The 22,592-nt window shown below is 40.9% G+C and overlaps 1 protein-coding gene across 1 annotated transcript in view; it reads right to left on the bottom strand.

The window, feature by feature from the left end:
* The window catches only part of Morc1 (MORC family CW-type zinc finger 1), a 192,738-nt gene that overhangs the window by 132,920 nt on the left and 37,226 nt on the right, over window positions 1–22,592 (bottom strand). Inside the window, exons 5-8 of the mRNA XM_075992002.1 lie at window positions 19,744–19,834; window positions 19,048–19,156; window positions 14,639–14,798; window positions 9,619–9,724 (exon numbers count right to left, since the gene is read on the bottom strand). Coding sequence (XP_075848117.1) covers window positions 9,619–9,724; window positions 14,639–14,798; window positions 19,048–19,156; window positions 19,744–19,834 — 466 coding nt within the window. The remainder of the gene's footprint in view (window positions 1–9,618; window positions 9,725–14,638; window positions 14,799–19,047; window positions 19,157–19,743; window positions 19,835–22,592) is intronic.

Genomic DNA, 22,592 nt, shown 5'->3' with positions numbered 1-22,592 from the left:
CAGGCCAACCAGTGATGTGGGAGTGTCATATATCAATCTGTTGATTTCATTGGTTAAGCAATAAAGAAACTGCTTGGTCCTCATAGGTTAAGAAATAGGTGGGAGGAGAAAACAGAACAGAAGGCTGGGAGAAAGAAGCTGAGTCAGGAGTCGCCATGATTCTCGCACTCCAGACAGACGTAGGCTAGAATCTCCCTGGTAAGCCAGCTCGTGGGCTACAGCAGATTATTAGAAATGGGCTAGTCCAGGTGCGAGAGCTAGCCTAGAAGAGGCTAGATAGAAATGGGCCAAGCGGTATTTAAAAGAATACAGTTTCTGTGTAATTATTTCGGGTAAAGCTAGCCGTGGGGGCGGCCGGGTGCCAGGGACGCAGCCCCGCCGCCCCCATATTTCAACAAACCAGATAAAGATAATTCGGAATTAAGACACTTCCCCTGGTGAATCCAGTTTGTCACAAGGTAGCAGTTAAAACTGACCAGCACAATCTGGTTGCTTGCACAGTCTAGCCATAGCAAGGCCACTTGATCAGTTCAATGAAAGGTTTCTACCAGTGCTGGGAACTTAAGTTACCAGAAGCCAGTCATAGGCCAACCTTACAAGCCAGCTCTTCTGAGGATCAGGACAGCCTTTTCTCTTTTCTAGTCTCATGTTTTCTTCAGATACTGTTTGTGACAAGCAGAACAGTAATACTTAGTAATTTTTGAAGTCTGCAGTATAAAGAAAACAGGGCTAAATACAGGACACAAAGATTTTCATGTCCTGGGTCAGTTAACCCTTTAGCTTCACCTCTTCCCAGCTTGTATAGCCATTTAGAACTACGCTCAGTTCCCAAACCTGGCTCACACCACCTCATCTCCAGCCCATGGATATTCCATTCTCGCTCACTCTTACCTAGCTCCTTTAGACCTCTCCAGAGGCATCCTTGAAATCTCACTTCCTTTGAAATCCATCCTCACCTGCAGTATGGGAAGACCCTCACCTCTGTCCTTCCCTCCTTCTGTACCTCCTGTCTCATCAACTGACACTTAGAATTGTTACTGCCTGAGCAGTTGTCTCTCCATCAGGCTGTGAAGTCCATGAGGCTGGTGACCTCATCCACTAGATAAATGTGTGTTGTATGAATGAATGATCACTCGTGGCTTCTCTTGCTTAATTCAGAATGAGCAGGAGAGCATTCCCTTTGTGACGAGGTCTTTTCATAACTCATCTTTGGTGGTGATACTATTAAAATAAAGCCACACACTAGAGGGGCTGACATACAAATACCCGGTAGTCAGGATGTCTTCAGAAGACAAAGGACTGCTCTGTTGCTCTCCATTTGCAAGGACCTGCTTTGCATATATCTTCAAGGGCTTTGCTTGTCTCATTTCTGCACAAATGTCCTTCCTTTCTGTCTGTCCCCTCATGCTTTGCCAGGGGAATCCCTATCTCTAACACTGTGTATTTTCCTTTTTTTCATTTTCTATTTAATTGAGTCAGATAAGAAACTGAAAAGAGCCACTCTCCCCATTCCTGCCCTACCCACATAGAGTCATGTGACAAAGGGAGTTTAAAAAGAAGATTATTTCAAGACTGAACCTGCTGCTGAGTCTGGGGAATACAGGGGGTGAGGGAGAAGATTAGCATCAAAGTTTTTCTCTTGAAAATAATTTCTCTTTTAGACTTGAGACTGTCTGCGATTTGACTTCTGTTGGCTGAGTATGGTTGTCCAAGAGTAATAAGAAAAAGAGAAGGGCATGAATTTGAAGGTGAGCTGCTGTGGCCAGGTCTCACCTTTATATACTGATTCAGAACCCCTGGGACTAGAGTTTGAGAACACGGGCTCTTTAAGGCTACCCCCAGATTCCTTCTCTCCATGAAGTTTGGAAGTCACCGCCTGGTAGACCTAGCTGGCAGGTTATACATAAGGGAAAGGACCATGAGAGAGGAGAATGGACTCACAGGTGTTTAGAAATAGAACATCAGCTGAGAAGGCTAACACAGATATAGATAGCCACATAGGAAACCAGACGGCAAACTCCCTTCCAGGCTGCCAAGTGAGCTACCCCTGTTCTATAATCTCAATGGCTCCATTAAAACATAAAGTTCATTGGGTGGCATTAAGAAGTATGACACCATGGTATCTATAAGAAACAACTAGGTTATCCTAAATCCATTCATTTATTCATATATGAATGACTTAATAGGCTAATGGCTATCTCTAGAGTGGATTTGCTATAAAAACACTTTTGGTTGTGTATCTCTTATCCTGTGGTATCATCTGATGTTTCAGGATACAGAAGAGAGAGCACAAGAGAAAAAGGATCTTTACCAGAAATGGGCCCAAGATCTTAGATCTCCATTTTCCAGAACCTATTCTGAATAAGCAACACAGCCTTATGTATTCTGTTAGAGCAATGGAAAATAGACTAAGATCCCTCATGTAGTCCATGCCTAGGACATGGACTCTAAATTCCAGGTACAACACTAAATTAAGTTGTTTTGCAGTACCTCAGAGCTGCTGTCTGTTATGTATAAAATAGTTATATATCACGCCGGAATTTTGTTCCTATAAAATCTCAGACAAGCTGTCATACTTGACATGAGCAAAGTCTATATTATCATGAACACAAAAAACTCCATGAATATTTGTAGCTAGTGCAAATTCTGAACTTTGAACAGACTTAGCAAATTTAATGTTAGGGTAGATTATACCTAAGAGAAATGTCAACTGCAAGAGGTAGTTTCATAGAAAAGTCCTAAGCTCCATGGGGTAACGACAGTGTTTCTCTTGAGATCACTGCAGGGTGGTGGGCAGCCTATTTGGACAATCTGGAGCTGGTGCTGTGATTTGTTCCAGCCAGCCTAGTTAAGATGTAAAAAGAGTCATTATGGAACGCTGCCCAATGATTGTCAATTTAAAAACCGTTGGCAAATTTGTTGCACCTAATTTCCAAACATGACAGAGGACAAAATTACCACTCTATTTCTCTGCATTATGTCATCAATCTGGAAGTTCTTTTGTTTGAATGGAGTTCTTCAGTGGCCTGACAGCCTCAGCCATAGTAGGTTCTAAGGATGAGGCCAAGCTTTATAAGGACAATCAGTTCCACAAGATTTTTCTTCTTCTCTTAGGGTCAGTTCTTTTACCCAGTGCCCTCCCTATTTGGGACATTTAACTTACAATGTCTATAAAATACTAAGTTATTGAAGGCAATATCTGCACAAAAAATCCATCTGTAAAACAGAATGCTGCAATGGATCTTGTGATCAAAACAAGCATTAGGAAAGGGTGGCTCAGAGGTGACCAGACTTTCAGAGTTTGAAATGGAAGAGAATGCAGTGGTAGCCAAGTTCCTCTCACATTCTGATCTAGATCCCCAGTGATGGTCAGGGAGGGAAAGCAGCTACCACTGAGGCTCCTGCCTTCCTACCACAACATCTACCATATCCATAGAGAATTAAGCAGACAATGGCACTCCCGTTAGTCACTTAAATCCAATTCATTTGTTGCCTGCATGTACCGGACACTGGCTTAATTTCCTATCATAGAAACTAACTTCACTAGAGCAAATGCCAGAAAGAAGTGCTGTGGGGCAGCTGGAATGCAAGCAGGAAAGTAAAAGGTGCTGGGATTTTCCACACATCAGTGCTGTGTGTATTTTACCTCCACAGCATTCATATAGACCAGATGCTGTGTCATCTTGTTTTAGACATAAGAACTCAGAAGTTAGAACTACAGACAACTTGTCGCCAGATCAATAGCTCTCCCAGACCACCAATGGACACATAAACTCACATCTCTTCGACTTGTGCATAAGGACCTGGATTTAATGATCTGGTGGCCCCCTTTTCTAATCCTGTCTATCACTGTACATAGAACAAATTACACAGCCTTAGGCAGCCAACGGCTCCCAGACATCCAATTAACCCTAATGTCTCTACTAGCAGGCCAGGCCATTAGGTCGAGGAATAGTTTTTTGAAAGACAGAGACATAAAATCAGGTTGTCAGAGTGCGGATATATATATATATATATATATATATATATATATATATATATATATCTTTCTTGGTGCAATGCACAGAAGACTATTCATCAGACTTGAAAGCCTAGGAGTTAGGGCAAACCTGATAGATCCAGACATCCAAATTTTGCATCCTGATGTGGGAGTGATTTCTTATTAATAAAAAAACTGCCTAGGCCCATTTGATAGGCCAACCCTTAGGTAGGTGGAGAAAACAGAACAGAATGCTGGGAGAGAAAGAAGCTGAGTTAGGGAGTCGCCATGGTTCTCCCGCTCCAGACAGACGCAGGTTAAGATCTTCCCTGGTAAGCCACCTCGTGGGCTACACAGATTATTAGAAATGGGTTAGATCAATATGTAAGAGCTAGCCAATAAGAGGCTGGAACTAATGGGCCAAACAGTGTTTAAAAGAATACAGTTTCCGTGTAATTATTTCAGGTACAGCTAGCTGGCGGCCGGGAGCTGGGGCGGCAGGGAAACTGCTGGTCCTATTACAACAGCATCCAACTACAGAACAACCTAGCTTTCTCTCAGAGAATGATGGAAAACCAGAAGATGTTTTGGTTTGTTTTATTTTAAATGTTTAAAGAGTGGTCTGTTGCCTATTTAGGCAGCATGGGACAGGTTTAGAGGACCAGGGGTAGATGTTGAGAGACCAGGTGACAATAGGAGATGTGCTGAAATAATGCAAGCTAGACATGATTCAGGGTGTACATGATTAATTGGGTGCATGTGAATCTTTTTTGAGAGTGGAACCTGTATGAATTAACCTAGTATTAAGAATAAGGCACAGATATCACCCACAGATTATATATAGTTGGCATTAGGAAAGGTCTGACAACACCACTACACAGTAGGAGCACCTGCTGCTGGGCAGTGGTACTAAATATTAATAAAAGGCTCACTTAAGTTGTGTAAGTCTGAAACATACATTACTTACTACTCAGAAACAATAGATAGCAAACATTCGGAAGTCATAAAAACCTAGACTTGGCCAGACATGTCGCAAAGGGTTCTAACTGCTCTCAAAAGTTGCAACGCTAGGAACAAGATTTGTATAACCAAACGACATCTCAAAATAAAAAAATTAAGGAGCAAAAATAATAAACTAGACATAATCTAAACTGACACATACTAAAAACCAAGAGATATATTTCAAGGCTCAAGTTGCAAAGGTAGGCATGGTAGCATATGCCTAGCACCCAGCACTCACTCACTCATGTGACGGCTAGTATTCTCCTAACTGGACACAAACCAGAGTCATCTGAGAGGAGGGAACCTCAGCTGAAAGAAGGCCTCCATAAAACAGGCCTGAAAGCAAGCCTCTGGGGAAGTTTCTTGACTGAAGATCTATGTGGTAGGGCACAGGTCATTGTGGGTAGTGTTAGCCCTAAATAGGTCTTCCGGGGATATATAAGAAGGCAGAAGAGCAGGCCATGAGGAGCAAGCCGGGAAGCAGTACTCCTCCATGGCCTCTGCTTCAGCTTCTTTCTCCAGGTTCCCACCCTGCCTTGAGTTTCTGCTCTACTGTCTTTGAATAGACTATGGTGTGGGAATGTAAGCTGAAATAAACCCTTTCCCAAATTGCTTTTAGTCATGATTTTACCACAACAATGGAAACCTTAAGACAACTATGGAGACTGAGAAAGGATGATCTTGTGTTCATGATCTTGTGCTCAAAGCCAGTCTAGGTTATAGAGTGAGACTCTGTTTCATGAGAAAAAGAAATCCTCCAGTTGCTGAATAACTTCTACAGTAAAAGGGAAGCTGAGAGAGCTGATTTGAGAAAGAAGAAACACTTTTATATTACCTAATATATTTAGACATATTAAATTTTTGAACAAGTTATATCTGTGTACTAACTGAAACAAGTCCTTCCATTCCCATCCCACCTTCTGCCTCATGGTTAAAGGCCCCGAGAGAGGTGAATAAGGCTGTATAACAGACAGTGAAAATACTTTATGCTCCGATGCAGGCTTCAGCGGCATTTCCTACCTCTACTTCAAATGCTAACGACAGAACTGCAGCCCCATGCTAATCCTCTCATACAGTGCAATGGAAAACATCTGGACTGTGAGCCTGTAATTCCATACCTGTTAACTACACAGAACTTAGTATGAAGGGTACTGAAACAGAACCACAGCGCTGTAGCTCTGGCAGGTGACAATTCACACCAACCACACACTTGGGAGCAGTGGGCATCTGATGCAGGTAAACATGCATCCTCCATGCACTACCTGGGCATCTTCCACATACTTAGTCCTTTTCCCCCATCAATGCAGTGTCTTTGGAAATGACATTAAGTTTTAATTATCTCGAGACCAAAGGCTACTAGCAATTACCAAGGAGAAGAAGATGAGACTTATTAAACCAAGACTTGCTTTGCACAAATGGAGAATTTCAGAGAAGAAAAAACCACGTGTGCACTCTCGAGAGGGGAGAGGAGTCTACAAAGATGGTTTGAGATATGGAACTTGGTCCAGGCTTCCAAAAATGACCCCAATGTTAATTAATGAATTTAGTCCAAACCAGCAGCTATATTTTAATTTCTGTTCTTTAATAGTCTTGGCAAGTCTTCCCTTTTATCTAACTCTTGACTTCTTTCTTTTGAATTTTTATAGAGCAGCCTGGGCTACATGAGATTTTATCTCAAACAAAAAAAAAATGAAAGAAAGGATATAATGTGGAAAGCCTGTTCTCTGAGTCTAGTATAAGGTTAAAAGTTTAAGATTTCACAATTCTAAAAAAAAAAGAAAAAAATTAATGAAGTAAAATCTTTAAAGAAAGAGTAAATCAGTATGAAGAAAAATCATGTCAAAAAGGGAAATACACAGGGTGCCAGGATTCTGTATGATACTTGGCTGACTAAATAGCTGTTCTGTAGTGGTATTTTGTTTGTGTTTTTACAAATAAAGCTTACCCAAAGGAAAATAAAAATAAATTAAATAAATAAACAAATAAAAGAGATTTCACAATTCTACAAAAAATATTATTTTCAAAATCAGCCAGATTTCTAAAACTGAAAATTACATAGTTCCAAGATTTGACACTTAATGTGGACAGATATAGAAATCTGTCCAGCAGCTAAAATGGGATATAATAATAAGCACAGAGAAAGAAAGAAATGCAAATGAATAGTTATGCTGTTGACCACTTGTTCTCCAAAGCAGGACGTAAACTGCACTTAGTAGGATATTTTTCAGAAGCCATAAGTGATGGCTTAGGAGGAGACCTTCATGACTGTTCTTCTAGCCTGTTGAGTGTGGCATTTGCTGTTAACTGTAAGAGCCTTCTGAGTACTCCACAACCTCTAAAGCTTTGTGGCAAACACTTTTAACAAATTAAAACTACGTATTCTTTAAATTTAAAAGGATTCTGAGGGCGCTAGAAAAACAGAAAGCCAAAGTCAACATGAAGCCCAAGTAACTACATCTTAGAGGAGGAGACAGCAACCTCCCAGCCAAAGAGCGAGTACTCTTGTCTGTTCTCAGTGCCACCACTAAGGTCCACCTACCAAGACAATGGATCATCAGATCCTGGGTACTTTCATACTTCATAAAATCCTATTCTTATCTTAGAAAAGACAAGCTCCTCGGGATTGAACTATGAAAAACATTGCTCAAAAAAGAGAAAAAAATCATACAAAATTTAAAACTCTATCAATATCCCTACATGAAACCATATGGTGTCCTAAGTTGATCCGTTTTCTTTATTTTGTAATTAACTACATAAATGCCTTGAGAAGCTTCAGGCATCGTTAGACAATCTGGAGACAACGAGAACTTTCTCCCTAAACTTCGGCTGACAAATTATTCCTCTAATAATGTATTGTTTTCTGACATTAATGTTGAAATGCCAAGGCATTCTGACAGATAACTATTTGAAAATTTGTATTCAAAGCTTTTAAATAGCGTGAAATATCAGTTTGGAACCAACTGCTAAACAGAAGGGCAAGGGCAGCAGGAAGTAGGGAGGGTGTAATGGAGGTGCCGGTAACAACTCTGGCCTCGGTCCTGATATTGGCATATTAATGCTAGCAATGGGGTTCCCAGCACTACAGCAATTAGACTGGATACATTTTTCCCTAAATGAACAAAATCCTCCCTATTTGTGTTTATGCAGAACTCCACGTGTTGGAAACTGAGAAAAAAATATACAATGGAAAAATTACAAAAGACAATCCAAAAGTCAATGATCAAACATTAAGCTAAAGGAGAATTTCTGAGTTTCACTTTGAAAGCAAAGGAAAAGATGCTCTTTGCTAAGGCTTGGTGTGTTTACATGAATCACAAGGCCTCAGACTAAAGCCACTCTACTGAGGACAGTAACTACAGGTTACTACTGCTACCGGACACCGCTCCAAACCCCTGTGTGCTGTCTATGGAGAATACACTCTGGAGTCACAGGCTTTGTATGGAAAGAAAGAACAGAAAATAACACATGGGTATTTTTCATACTGAGACTGAAACTGTATTATTTGGGATAAACTGGATTAAACAGAACTGCTAAATGAGCATTTCTGTGTCTCTTTTCACTTTGCACAGCTAGTAAGAAATTTAAGTTTAGATTAGGCAACAATAATACATAAATGGAATTGTAGTAAATTATTTTGTTTTTTTAAAAGATTCATTTCGTTCTAGGCTCGTGAGGGGTGTGGTGTGTGTGTGTGTGTGTGTGTGTGTGTGTGTGTGTGTATGCTCATGTGCCTGGAGAAGTCAAAAGAAGCATTGGATTCCCTAGAGCTAAAGTTAACCACAGTTGTGAGCTGGCCCAAGTAGGGTATAGGGAATCAAACTCAGGTCCTCTGGAAGAGCAGCAAGCCTTCTTAACCACTAAGTCATCTCTCTCCTGTCCCTTAAATAGCTTTCAAAGTCTCTTCTAGTCTCAAGTCTGACACTAAGAAGGTGCATACCCCAGTTAGCAAGCCTTAGTTAAGTTACTTTACAGCAACCTTGCTCTCTTAGAGACTTTCTTTTTCACATGTACCTTCTCTCAGAACCTTCTCATTCAGTTCCCCTTAGCCCTTAGTGGACTAGAATGATTATGTTAGTTGACTTGTTTTATGTAAAGGGAAGTTCATACAAGGGTACGGGCATCATGGGCAGACGAGCTCCTAATTGCCTTCTCATCATATTCTTTTCATTTGGGGCTATGTTCTGTGTTCCTCCCTACTCTATCTGCAGAGTACCCATTCTTGTCCATCTGTGGGAACAATGAAATCTGATATTTGTTTTGATATATGTGAAACAGGAGTGAACGATAAAGGAACTTCATAAGTCTTATTATCTGATGATCCCAAATATTCTGGCATTCCATGTTGTCTGCGAAACATCTGGAAAGTATTATTTTCCAGCCTTGGTATCCAGAGAGTCCGAATATGATGGTCTTTATGAGGCCAACGGTCATGTACTTAAGAAACTGCCCAGGTCATTGGAAGGTTCAAACATGGTTTGGGGAGCACATGTCTTGCCTAATTTCCTTTTGTACTGGGTGTAAAATGAATTGTCACTGTGGTAAGGTAAGGGGCCTCAGGCCTGCAGCTGGGATGCAGTGCTCCCAGCCCCAGCCCACTACTATCAGGAAATGATGTTCTTTGAGCACACATTACTCACTCCTCCAGAGCCTCGGCCATCAGTATATCTTCTTTGTCAGTTTTAACATCCAACTCTGGTTCTCCACTAAGCAAAAGTTTCATGTTATAAATAATCAGCAAAGTTCCTGGAAGGAAAAAAAATAGGAAATATTGACTTGTCAGTACTTCAAGTGCTCTAAATCCTAGGCATGTCTAATCACTTCATCTGTAGAATTCAGTCTACTCTAGAGCAAATTTCCTGTTTTGATTCAGCAAGATATGTTTGGATAAAATGCAAGCTATGCCTTATGGAAAATTATACTCCTGTCTGTGTCTGCTGCATTTCCATAATATGCTGCTCTTAATACTATTCAATCCACTATCAGTCTTTCAAACTTTGGCAGACTTTTTATAATTTGCATTATGACAATTGCTAAGTGCCTGAACCAAGGTTATAATATAGGTGAAGCTCTCATTGGTGAAACTGAATCCAATGCATATGAGAAAAATGTTAGTTTAAAACATAGCACTGAGTATTGCTTTTAGTTTATAGAGCAGGCACTGACAAACTATTCTGAAAAAAAAAAGCCAATTGGTAAATAGTTTAGGCCTTGCAGTACATATTTCCGCTGTCATAGCTACTCAAAACTAATCTTGGTCACTATGTCACAAAAACAGCTAGAGGGGAGGCATAAAGGAATGTATGCAGTTGTGTTCCAATAAAATTTTATATATAAGTACAAAGCACAGGGGAAAACCAGGTAGGCTACCTGCAGATCTTCTCTTGTCCCTGTGTTTCCCCAGATCCACCCCCACCCCGAGTCTCATCCCCACTCTGCAGCAGAACACCTATGGCCTTCACTGCCGACTTCCCTCATTCCCATCTCCCGTAAATCCCACAGAGCTTCCCCTTCTAACCTAACCTCCTTCCACCCACTCATTGCTTTTTTTTTTCTTCAGCAGGCACCTCCAGCTAACCAGTGGCCAGTCCTGCCAGGGCATCAAGGAGGCTGACAGCAGATCTACATTTCTCCTTCTGCTCCTCTAGATGCCATAGCCCCAGCTCTGTAACAGGATACCTGCATCCCCTCCCTCTCTGGCCCCATCCCTAAGGGACCACACAGACCTTCTTCCCAAACCTCCCCCCCCCTCGACCCCCAAGTCATCCCAGTATCCCAGCCTCCAACACTAGCAGCAAAACATTGGGAACAAACCAGCTGAGCAGGCCAGGGAAAGAGACCCACAGAAAATATCCTTCCAGGCAGCACACAACCACTATACTCTCTTAAAGTCCAGGAAGGAAGCAGGAATCAAGGAACAAAACACACACCCAATAGAGACAAAATTAGATTCAGATATCAAAGACCAAACCTATAGTCATCCCAATCACAGATGCTAAGATGCCAGCATAAAAATACAAACAGCCAGGACAGTATGTCTCCACTGGAGCTCAGCTATCCTACCATAGCAGGCATGGATTACTCCAGCACAGCTGAAGCCCAAGCAAAAGACCTAAAACAGCATGTAAAAGAGAACTTAATAAGTCCCCAAGGAAAACATTAACAAACGGTGTGAGGAAGTGGATAAATGCCATAAAGAAGTCCAGGAAAATATAAATAGTGCAAAGAAAGGAATAAAATTGTAAGACCTGAAGATGGAGGTGGATGAATGAATGAAAAAAATGAAAACTGCAGTAATTGTGGAAATGAAAAACTTGGGAACTCGAGGAGAACTACAGAGGCAAGCTTCACCATGATATGGAAGAAAGAATCTCGGGTGTTGAAGATATGATAGAAAACAATGGATACACTGGTCAAAGAAAATGTTAAATCTAAAAATTTCAAAACATCCAGGAAATCTGGGACACTATGAAAAGGCCAAATCTAAAAATAAGAGAAAGAAGAAAATTTTCCTAACTTAAGGACATGCCTATAAAGGTACAAGAAACAAACAGAATACCTAATAGATTGGACCCGAAAAGAAATTACCCTGGCCACATTATAATCGAAACACTGAATGTACAGAGCAAAGGAAGAATATTAAAAGCTGCAAAGGAAAAAGATCAAGTAACACATAAAGACAAACCTATTAGAATTACATCTGACTTCTCAATAAAAACTCTAAAAGCCAGAAGGGCCTCAACAGACATGTCACAGACTCTAAGAGACCACATTTGCCAGCCTAGACTACCATACTCTACAAAACTCTCAATCACCATAGATGGAGAAAATAAAATATTTCATGATAAAACCAAAGTTAAGCAATATTTATCTACAAATCTAGTCCTACAAAAGGTGCTAGGAGGAAAGCTCTAACCTAAGGAGGTTAATTCCAACCATAAAAACAAAGGGAAATAAATAATCCCAGACCATCAAAATCAAAAGAAAGGAAATACACACACCATTAACACCACTACCATCACCAACAATAACAACATTAAAATAACAGGAATCAACAACTATTAATATCTCTCAATACAAATGGTCTCAATTCCCCAATCAAAAGACACAGACTAACAGAATGGATGTGTAGAAAGGACTCACTGCTTTTGCTTCATCCGATAAACACATCTCAACATAAAAAACAGACATTGCCTCAAGGAAGGAAGGAAGGAAGGGAGGATGGGAGGGAGGGAGGGAGGGAGGGAGGGAGGGAGGGAGGGAGGGAGAGAAGGAGGGAGGAAGAAAGAAGCAGGACAGCTAAAACAATCTTGAACAATAAAAGAACTCTGGGATGCTGGATGGTGGTGCACGCCTTTAATCTCAGCACTTAGGCGGCAGAGGCAGGTGAACCTGTGAGTTTGAGGCCAGCCTGGTCTACAGACCTAGTTCCAAAACAGCTAGGGCTGTTACATACAGAAACCATGTCTTGAACAATCAGAGAGAGAGAGAGAGAGAGAGAGAGAGAGAGAGAGAGAGAGAGAGAGAGAGAGAAAAGAAATGTGGAAGGTCTCATCATTTCTTATTTCAAATTATACTACACAGCTATGCCAATAAAAAGCAGAATGAATGGAATCAAACTGAAGATCCAAACATAAAGCCATTACACACCTATGAACACCTGGTTTTTTGACAAAGAAGCTAGAAATATACACTGGAAAGAAGACAGCACCTTCAACAAATGGTCAAACAACAACAAAGAAGACCAATACAATGACTCCTAATGATATTCTTCTATACTCATAGGTTGGTACCTTACTCATCCATCATGAGAGAAGCTTCTTCCTGCAACTTCATACATCATGTCAAATTCGGTCTGTGGCTACGACTTGCTGACTCCTGCTCCAAGGAATGGTTAACTAAAACTGTACAGTCTATTCACAAAACTAGTTACAATATGAAGACAAATGTGGTTTTTCAGAGAAATTAAAAAAGGAAACTAATTATACTTCCTTCGTTACAGAGAACAGCATACGGGCTAAGAACAAAAACTCTGCAGTCAAAATGAAAACTTCGTCGTCAAAATGCTCATATCTAAATACTGGATAGACTACTGAATAGTGTGGTCACCTCAGGTCTCTCACCTCTGTGTGGTTTCACATGTGCCCACGACCTGTACTCGCACACAAAGACAGGAAAATGGGATGGGACGAGTTGGGAAGAAGGAAGCCCACAAGAGTATAAGGGTTATAAGAGGGTTATGTGGGAATGAGGATGATCACAATACCGTGTATACACATATGAAATTAACAAAACCACCATTTGTCTAACCAACTGAATGGACCTCGTAAGAATAATAAAATAAGCAAAAATAAAAACCACTATACTAATATTTATATGAGAACTTAATAATTAGAAGTCCTCTGAGAGATTAAATGGCCATTAATATATATAAATACTGCTTGTTTTCTTGCATTTGTAGAACGTAGATTTAAAATTACACTTTTGTGTGCATATACAAGTATTTATGTATGTCGAGGGGCACAAGCTTAAGAAGGAAATCATGACAGGGGAGGAAGAGATCTTAAGGGAGAGGAGAAAACAGAAAGTGGAGTGAAGTCTAATAATAGGAAATTGTAAGAGGAGACTAACTCAGGGAAGGAAAGGGGCCGGGATGAGCAGGGAGGGGCCATGAAAGAGAGGAATGATGAGAATCAGGCATAAAAATACAACTGAAGATACCATAAAAGCCACTGCTTCAAGCCTAACCTAAAACAAAAAGATTATAATATTTATATTAATATATAAATAATAACTTAATTGCCACTTTTTCTTCTCAATGACAGAGGGAAAGAATCAACATCTTTAAACTACAAAGCCACAGGTTCCAGAAGGTATCTCAGAGATAAAGCAGGCCAACTTGGAAATGAAATTACAAAAATCTTGCTAAATATATAGTAATGGAAACATTGCTAAGAGTAGGACACATAGAGCTTCCTCTAAAGCAGACTTCTAGGTTTCGAGAGACAAAAATGGAGACTGTCTAGAGAAAGACTAACACAAGGAAATTCCTATAGCTAGTGTGGTCTAGATGCTAAAGACAATGGAGGCTGAAAGCAATGAGGGAAGGATCTGTCCATCTGGGAGAAGGGCGATGAAGCGCTGCTTCCCCCACACAAACATGAGGGCAATTATTGCATCTGATGCTATGCTAACTTTTTTTTTCTGAAACAGGGTTTCTCTATAGTTTGGGGGCTTGTCCTGAAACAAGCTCTTGTAGACCATGCTGGCCTCAAACTCACAGAGATCAATCTGCCTCTGCCTCCTGAGTGCTGGGATTAAAGATGTAAACAACCACCTCCCCGCCCCTGCTGCTAACTCTTAACAATGTAGCAACACACAAACTAAGAACCTGCAATTGATGGCTAACTCTGCTATGAAGTACAAGGCTGAGGAGCCCTGCAGGCACAAACTTCAGCATCCTCTGCTCACTCAGAAGCTGAAGCCTGAACCTTTGGACTTGTGTCAAGGATTTACAGTAAGTCATATCTGGGTTCTCTTAAGATAAAACCCATATGGATAGAATGAATAGTTACCTTGTGTAAAACTATACCTGAGACCATTGATAGAAAAAATACAAAAATAAATGCTTCCATTAAAATTTTACTTTTGCTGACTTACCACATCTCCCATAGATCATATCAAATTGTTCCATCAATTTAGCTTCGGTCTTGAATGGGGAGTATTTATAAATGATGGATAACTCTGTGAAGAACTTCTGGGGGTCCTCTGTGACACTCTCTCTTGTTCTTGTTGACCATGAAGGTATTGGAACTACGACCTGGTTTTGTAAAACACAATCATTTGTTATGAAACACACACACACAAAGATTCCTTTGTTTGATCCCATTTCATTCTCTTCTTCTTCCAAATCACAAAACACAAAGTTAAAAGTTTATCTTTCTTCTGAAGCTTAGATTTACAAGGAAGAGACAGACAATGAATATGTATACTCAGAATTTTGTTTTTAAAGATTCCATTGTCAGGGCCGCTGCAACGGCTCAGTGCGTATGAGCATTTGTCACCAAGTGTTGAGTTCCATTTCTGGAATAACACACATGGTGGAGGAGAAGAACCAGTTCCCACAAGGTGTCCTCCGACCTCCACTCACACACCATGGCACAAAAGGCCCTCTCTCTCTCTCTCTCTCTCTCTCTCTCTTTCTCTCTCTCACACACACACACACACACACACACACACATGCACACACGCTCTCTCTGACTCTGTGTGTATGTCTTTCTCTTTCTCTCTCACAACACACAAACACACTCACACACACACAGAAATAAAAATAAATGAAAATAAGAAGGGTTTCCCTCAATAAAACAGCTAGTTAGATTATAGCACTCACAGCTGCCAAGTCCCACCCACAATCTCAGAGCTTTCAATAGGTTGCCCTTTGAAGTGTTCAGCATGAATAGGCATAGAAAACCCTTTGATATGACAGAGAACATAAAGTTCAGTGGACAGGGGTGGGGGGACTATCTGGGAGGAGCTTAGATGAGGGGAATGAATATAATCAAAATATATTGTGGGAAATTCCCACCAAATAAAACTTTTCAAAGCCTCTAGTATAACAAATAGAAACCAAGTTAAAAAAAAAATCTGTGGAAACAGAAGCCATTTGAGGAAGATAAAAACTTCAAGGAGAAAAAAAAAAAACATTGTTAAAATCTTCAGAGTAAGGTAGGTAAATGTGTGTAAACCCTCTACTCAGGAAGTAGAGGCAAGAGGGTCACAAGTTCAAACACAATCTTGGCAATTTAATGGGATCCTAAATTAAGATATTTTTTAAAATTTATGCCAAAGATGAACCCAGAGAGACAGACATGTTGTGTTCTCACTCATAAGTGGATGTTAGCTGTAAAATGAAGGATAACCATGCCACAATCCACAAACCCAGAGAGGCTAGGTAAGAAGGAAGGCCCGGGGGCAGGGGATGCATGGAGCTCCCTGGGAAGGGGAAATAGAAGACCCTAGGTGAGCTGAGAGTAGGTGGGGATGCGAACTTGAGGGGCTGAAATGGATGGAAGGGGACAGTACTGAAAGATATGACTGGAAAGCAGGGCATTTGTGGGTCAGATAGAAACCCAGTGCAAGGGAAACTCCCACGATCTACAAGGATAACCCCAGATAAGACTCCTAGGAATAGAGGATACACAGCTGTCATCAAAAAGCCTTTATCCAGCAACTGATGGAAACAGGTGCAGAGACTCACTGTCAAACATTAGGCTGTGCTAAGAAAATCCTACTGAAGAGAGGAAGAAAAGATTGTAGGAGCAAGAAGGGTCAAGAACATCACAAGAAAATCCATAGAATCAACTAATCTGGGCTAGTAGGAGCTCCTAGAGTCTGAACTGACAACCAGGGAGCTTCTCTGGGACCAACTTAGGCCCTCTGCAGATATGTCACAGTTGTGTAACTTGGTCTACTTGTGGGACTCCTAACAATGGGAGCAGGACCATCCCTAACACTTTGACTGGCTCTTGGGAACCTAGTCTTCATACTGGATTGTCTTGCCCAGCCTAAGTACAAGGGGACGTGCTTAGTCTTATCAAAACTTGATATGCCATGCTTTGTTGATACCCATGGGAGGTCTGCCCCTTTCTGAACAGAAAGAGAGGAGGAGTGGGTTGGGGTGGGGTAGAGAGGAGAGAGAGGAATGAGAAGAGAGGTGGGAAGAGAAACTGTGGCTGGAATATAAAGTAAACAAATCAATTAAATTTAAGAAAAATTAAGCTAAGGATATATCTCAATGATAGAGCATTTGCCTAAAATGTCTGAGGCCCTGGATTCATTTTCTAGTGTGTATAAAAATAAAAAAATAACAAAAATAATTCAAATGACATAAGTACAATTTTTCAGCTATAATAGAAAATACTATGTCTTTGAAATAAAAAACTGTATCATTTTTAAAAAAAGAACCAATGAACAAATAAGAAACACTTCTTGGGAATTGAGAATATAACTGAGGGGAGGGGGAATGACATAAACAAATTAGAAGATAAATATTGAGAACATCCCAGAAAACAAAGCAAAAAGTGAAGATAGAAAATATGAGAGAAAAGTTAATGGAAAAATATTTTTTAATTTACAAATCTACGTGTTGAAAACGGAAGCTGTAAAAGAAGACAAAAGTGAATATGAATTGAAAAAAAACACCACCCAGAAGTGAGACATATGGGTTTCCAGAAGGGAAAGATGCTACTGTGCCCATCACAATGGCTGCCAATAAACCACCCAGGGAATACTCTGACATCAGAACTACGGATAAAGAAGGTTCTCTCAGTGGGAGGGAGAAAGAGAAAAAAGAATAATCGCATTCAAGACCACAGAACAAAGTTAAATGGCTTCAGATTTTTCAGTCAATATACAAGAAAGGTGATGACAGAGCTAAGCCTTCCAAAACTTGAAGAAGAATGAGGTCTAGCTCAGAAAGGACACCAAGCCAAACTGTGACCCAGTATGGAAGCAGGATTGAAAGATGTTTGTGCACAGAAAGTCTCAGCTGCTCTCCAACTCAGGACTCAAGTAAAGAGCGAGCATGCTCCACACACACACACACACACACACACACAGAGAGAGGGGGGGGGCACACACAAAGAGAGAGAGAGAGAGAGAGAGAGAGAGAGAGAGAGAGAGAGAGAGAGAGAGAGGAGATTAGGGTCTGAGAACATAGGAGGCTGAGCACATTACCAGTGACAGCAGTAAGCAAACACAACACTAAGTAATGTTCATTCTAGATAAGACAAAGGTACATCAGAGAAAAGCAATTATGGAATAGTTGATGGCATACTCCAAGGTGATGTGGCGTGACCTTAGAATGTAAAGCCTGGACATGGGCACAGCCTGATTTTTGATAGAGAACTTTTGAGCTATGTCTGTGTGCAAAAATAGAGGAAAGAAATTATATAAATCCTCTTGTACAGTGGAAGGTTCAGAGAGAATGCCTGAATATCTGCATGGCAGCAATACAATGAGGCATCTTAAAGATCATCTGTAGGAAAATAGCCAAAAAAAACCACACATTTGGAAGAGGAAACCTCTGCGAATGTGCACATAGTAAATGATTGTGTGTGTGTGTGTGTGTGTAATGTCCTCTGTGTGTGTGGCGGGAAGGGGCCATTCAAGGTCCTCTTTGCCTAAAGGCTGTCGCTGTGGTTCAGAACCAATCCCTGCAGCAGGCTCACACTGACATGCTGTTCAGACCCCACACCCATCTCCACAGACCAGCCTGCCCAAATGCAAGTCATATTGTTTTCAAAAGCTCCCCACTGGCCACTCGAGGCTCTCCAATCTCTCCCGCCAATCTGCTGCTTTTTGGCATTTTGCTATTAACAGCCACACATACTCATTGAGCAAGATTCTTTTACAACACTCCAGTTTTGTCATCTAACCAATTTCCATGTGTGTGACTACCTTGTGATGAGGCCGAAAATGTTTTAATGGTGACAGGGTCTTCAGCTGTTGCGTTGGTATTTTTTTCCTTCCACGGAATCTAATCATTGCTGAGGGCCTAGTTGTTTGCCATATGCGTATGGTGCATTGAAGTACACTTGACATTCAAACAGAACTCGAGCCTTATAAATTAATAAGATGTCTGAAGTCCAGCTAAGGGAGCTTAAAATCTGTGGTCACCAGAATTAAAAATTTCAGTCTACTTTGCATCCAGTTTCTTTATGGAATGTGTTCTAAGCCTTTGACCTCGACAGTCTATTTACTTACAAAGTGATAAACTGTGCACGACACAAATGGTGTCAAGGTCTCAGGAGGCATCCCCAAGAAATATTACCATGCCAAAGACAGATTCTTATTCCGGGAAATGTGGGCACAAGGAGCACAAAATTAAGTTCTCCAAAAAGCCCTCCAGTGACCCCAGAGTGCACAGACACCTTCTGTCCATTCCTCAAACATATGCCCAGATTTCTAAGTCATAATCTGCAAGAAGTTATAGCAGACGTCGCCTCATGAGAGGGTAAATGGAAGCTGCACAGTTGCCATGGAAATGGAAAGAAAGTGCCATCTCTTACCTCAGTGAGACCTTCTTTTTCACAGAAAGTCTGAGAAAAGAACAGGCAGGTCATGGTCTCTTCCTTCTTTGTGAAAAGAATAAAGTCTTTGCCAATCCTCATGGACCCGCTATATTAAAAATAAGAGCACAGTGATTTACATAAGACACCAATAAAGAAGAAACAAGGGGCATGATTTTGTTTACTGTAACAGGTTGTTTTTTTCGATAACCCATCTGCTTGACTCATTCCCAGGAGTGCACAAGTACTATGTGACTTCTCAAAACACAGCAGATGAATTTGAGAAGATCCAGCCCTATGACTGTGCTTGGGATAAAGCTTCTGAGAGAAGCTCCAGCTAAGGCTCAAAAGAACAATTTCTGGGCCCTGGAAGGAGTCACACATGCCTCATTTATACTGAAGCAAACTAAAGAAAACTGCAGATACCACACCAATGCTCAAATATGCTTTGAAAAACAATAGAACGTAAAGAGGCAATGACACTGGGCTGCTCTGGGATGCCTGGGAGAGAACCCACTTATTCTACATGAGGAATTCTTTAAAGATCTGAGTCGGTTATGGATATAAAGATTCCAAAGCAAGTTTAGATGCTCAGTAAAATAAAACTTCAGCTGGCTGTGCCTGCTTGTAAGATTTCTTCAATATTGTTTTCAGTATCAGCAAATTATTTCTATTTTAAGGGGGAACAATTCTCACCTCTTAAGCCCATTGCCATATTGTCCAATGAACTTCAAGGTTGATAACCGTTTCTTGGATGTTCCAAAGTAAATGATGTCTGGGACTTCATCTGAAATCGACAGAGTTCTTAAGGCAGTTAGGAATGATCTGTTATGAGTATTGAGTTCAGCTGTCAGAAGTTCACCCATTTCTCAGAGCATTAGGATAAGTCCATAGCTTTTGAGACAGACCACTGGCAAGGATTAGTGTTAAGACCCAGAATCATAGAAAAAGATCCTCATGGTAATGTAATGAAGGTCTGACAGACATAGCTGTGTGACCTTAAGTACAGTTTAAAACTGTTAGCCTTCACTTCATTGCTTTTAAAAGGAATGTGCTAACACCACAGTTATGATAAAGAAATGAAACGAGCAGATGTATCTATAAAATGCTTGGCATGCTATCTGAAGGATAAGTGTTAATGTAAATGTTGCAGTTGTCTACAAGATAGTAGCCTTCTCCTGGGGTTGCTTAGGGTTAGGGTTCAGGTGACATTGAGGAAAGAGGGATTTCCCTGCTGCTGCTCCTTGGGGAGGAAGGAGATTCAGACCTGTAGATTCACCATTCTTATCTCTCTATTCCAGATCCTAGGAAGGAAACCTCTGAACTTCAGAATATGTGATCTCCCAATTATAAATTCTCTTCCTACTAACCTGCCAAGCACAGTTTAACGTTATGGGGGAGACCTTGTGCCCATGTGGGCACAGACATGCTATAGTTCAGCATCAATCGAGTGAGATATTTAAAGGCCACTCCAGGATATTAGTCTGGAGCTAAAGACATTTGGCCACATGTTCTCATAAGCAAGTAGGCCACAGGTGAAGTGTCCATGATGAGATTAACCAGCATTTATTGACAGTTTCCTATGTATTAGGAATGTTATACACTCCACATGCACTTGCTACTTTACATTTACACTTACAGGAAGACATTAAGATCTGTATTAGTGAAGTGGTAGGGAAAAGTCGAGAAAATACGAGATCATGTCCAAGAGGACTAAGTGACGTGACAGAGAACCAACGAAGTCAGTCCTTCAGATACAACAGTTAGGAAATGGCACTGAGGGTCAAGCCAGGTATGGTTGGAGTACAAGAAAGTGGCTACTCCAAGAAAAGTCCCAAAAGGTGGGTGGGGCCAAGAGTAAGACACCTCATGAGACACTGACAGTGAAGGGAGGGTGTCCGAGCCTTACGCTGAAGCGCTGGGCACTCACTGAGTCTTCAGCCAGAGAGTGATAGGAGCATTTGCAGTGAAGTCCTTATCACGGGGAATAACACTGTCCCTGCACAGTATTAGAACTGTGATAGCTTGTGTTAACTTTAAAGACACAAGCTGATCTAAATTGTGAGTTCCAACCAGTCGGGACTACATGATGAAACTGTCTCAAAAGAAAAACAAAAAGAAACCAAAGATAAAGTCATGCAACATAGTGCAGACACATTTGGTATGGAGACTGTGGAAGATGGGAGAAAGAAACATCCTGGCACCACCACGGTCTTCTTCTATGGAACAGGAGGGTTCTAGCTCACTTGAGTCCACAGGTAAGTTGTATTTTCAGTCACATATGATCATTTTTTTCTAATGTATTACTTGATTTCCAACTGTCTTAGTCAGGATTTCAATTGCTCTACTAAAACACCATAACCAAAAGCAACTTGGGGTGGGGCTTTATTTTGCCTACACTTCCACATCAATCCATCATCAAAGAAAATGAGGACAGGAACTCAAGGCAGGAACCTAAAGGCGGGAGCTGTAACAGAGGCCTTGGGGGAATGCTTGAGACTGACTTGCTTATCCTGCTTTCTTCTACTCTCTACAACCACCCGCCTATGGGTGGCAGCATTCCCAGTGGTCCAGGAACTCCCAAATCAGACATTAATCAAGAAAACGTCCTATAAAAATATCCACAGGCAGTGTTATGGTGGCATTCTCTCAATTAAGTTCCCTCTTCCCTGATATGTCTAGGCCTGTGTCAAGCTAACAAAAACCAACCGGCACACTAAGGATATACACCTGTCTCTGTTCTCTTATGCAGAACCCAGATCTAAACACATGCATAATACACATGTATATTACATCAGAGTGGGTGAGGTAAAATACAGAGGGAGAAAAGGACCAACTAGAGGGAGAAAGGTAAATAACTGGGGATGATGGGAGGTAAAGCGTACACGCACAATGATATATATACATGAATGAAAATGTCATTAAGAAGTGCACTAACCTGTATGTTTACTAAATAAGTCAGTGAAAAAATAAACATAATAAAACAATCCTCTTTAAAAGAGCTTTTCTTTCAACAATACTGTTTTTTCTCCTATGTAGAAATGCTCCTTGATTCCCACTACAGAGTTACACATATCCCAATTAACCCAGGATAAATTGAAAATATCAAAAGGAGAATATGTGTGGGTCGGTGGGGCATTTTTTAAACTAGTCCATTGGCTACGGGAAGTAAGCGGTGACACCAAAGCTAAAAAGGGATGTTGACTGCTTCACGTATGCCCGCAGCTTCTCTGCAAACGATGGCTGCCCTTTCCTCATGTGTGTGCCCAGTCTGCTTGGAATTCATCACCACTTTCTAAGCAGAGTGATCAGAACCTTAGCTGAAGACACCTACAGCATTATAAGAAGTCCAGTTAATATCCAAAACAACCCATGGTCAGGATCAGAAGATGTATCGTTTCATTTGCCCAAAGTCTTCCCTGTACACCCATGAGGTGTCAACTGGGGCTACCCTTAGATGCACAAAGATAAACCCTGAGATATATTATAGATGTATTTGCTATGATGGGAACATCCCGTCAAAGCAACTAACCCTCTGAAACAAG

The sequence above is a fragment of the Microtus pennsylvanicus genome, chromosome 1 (genome assembly GCF_037038515.1).
Source record: "Microtus pennsylvanicus isolate mMicPen1 chromosome 1, mMicPen1.hap1, whole genome shotgun sequence".
NCBI classification, from domain to species: domain Eukaryota; kingdom Metazoa; phylum Chordata; class Mammalia; order Rodentia; family Cricetidae; genus Microtus; species Microtus pennsylvanicus.
Note: the sequence above shows the minus strand (reverse complement) of the source record. Positions and strands in the feature narration are given on the sequence as shown.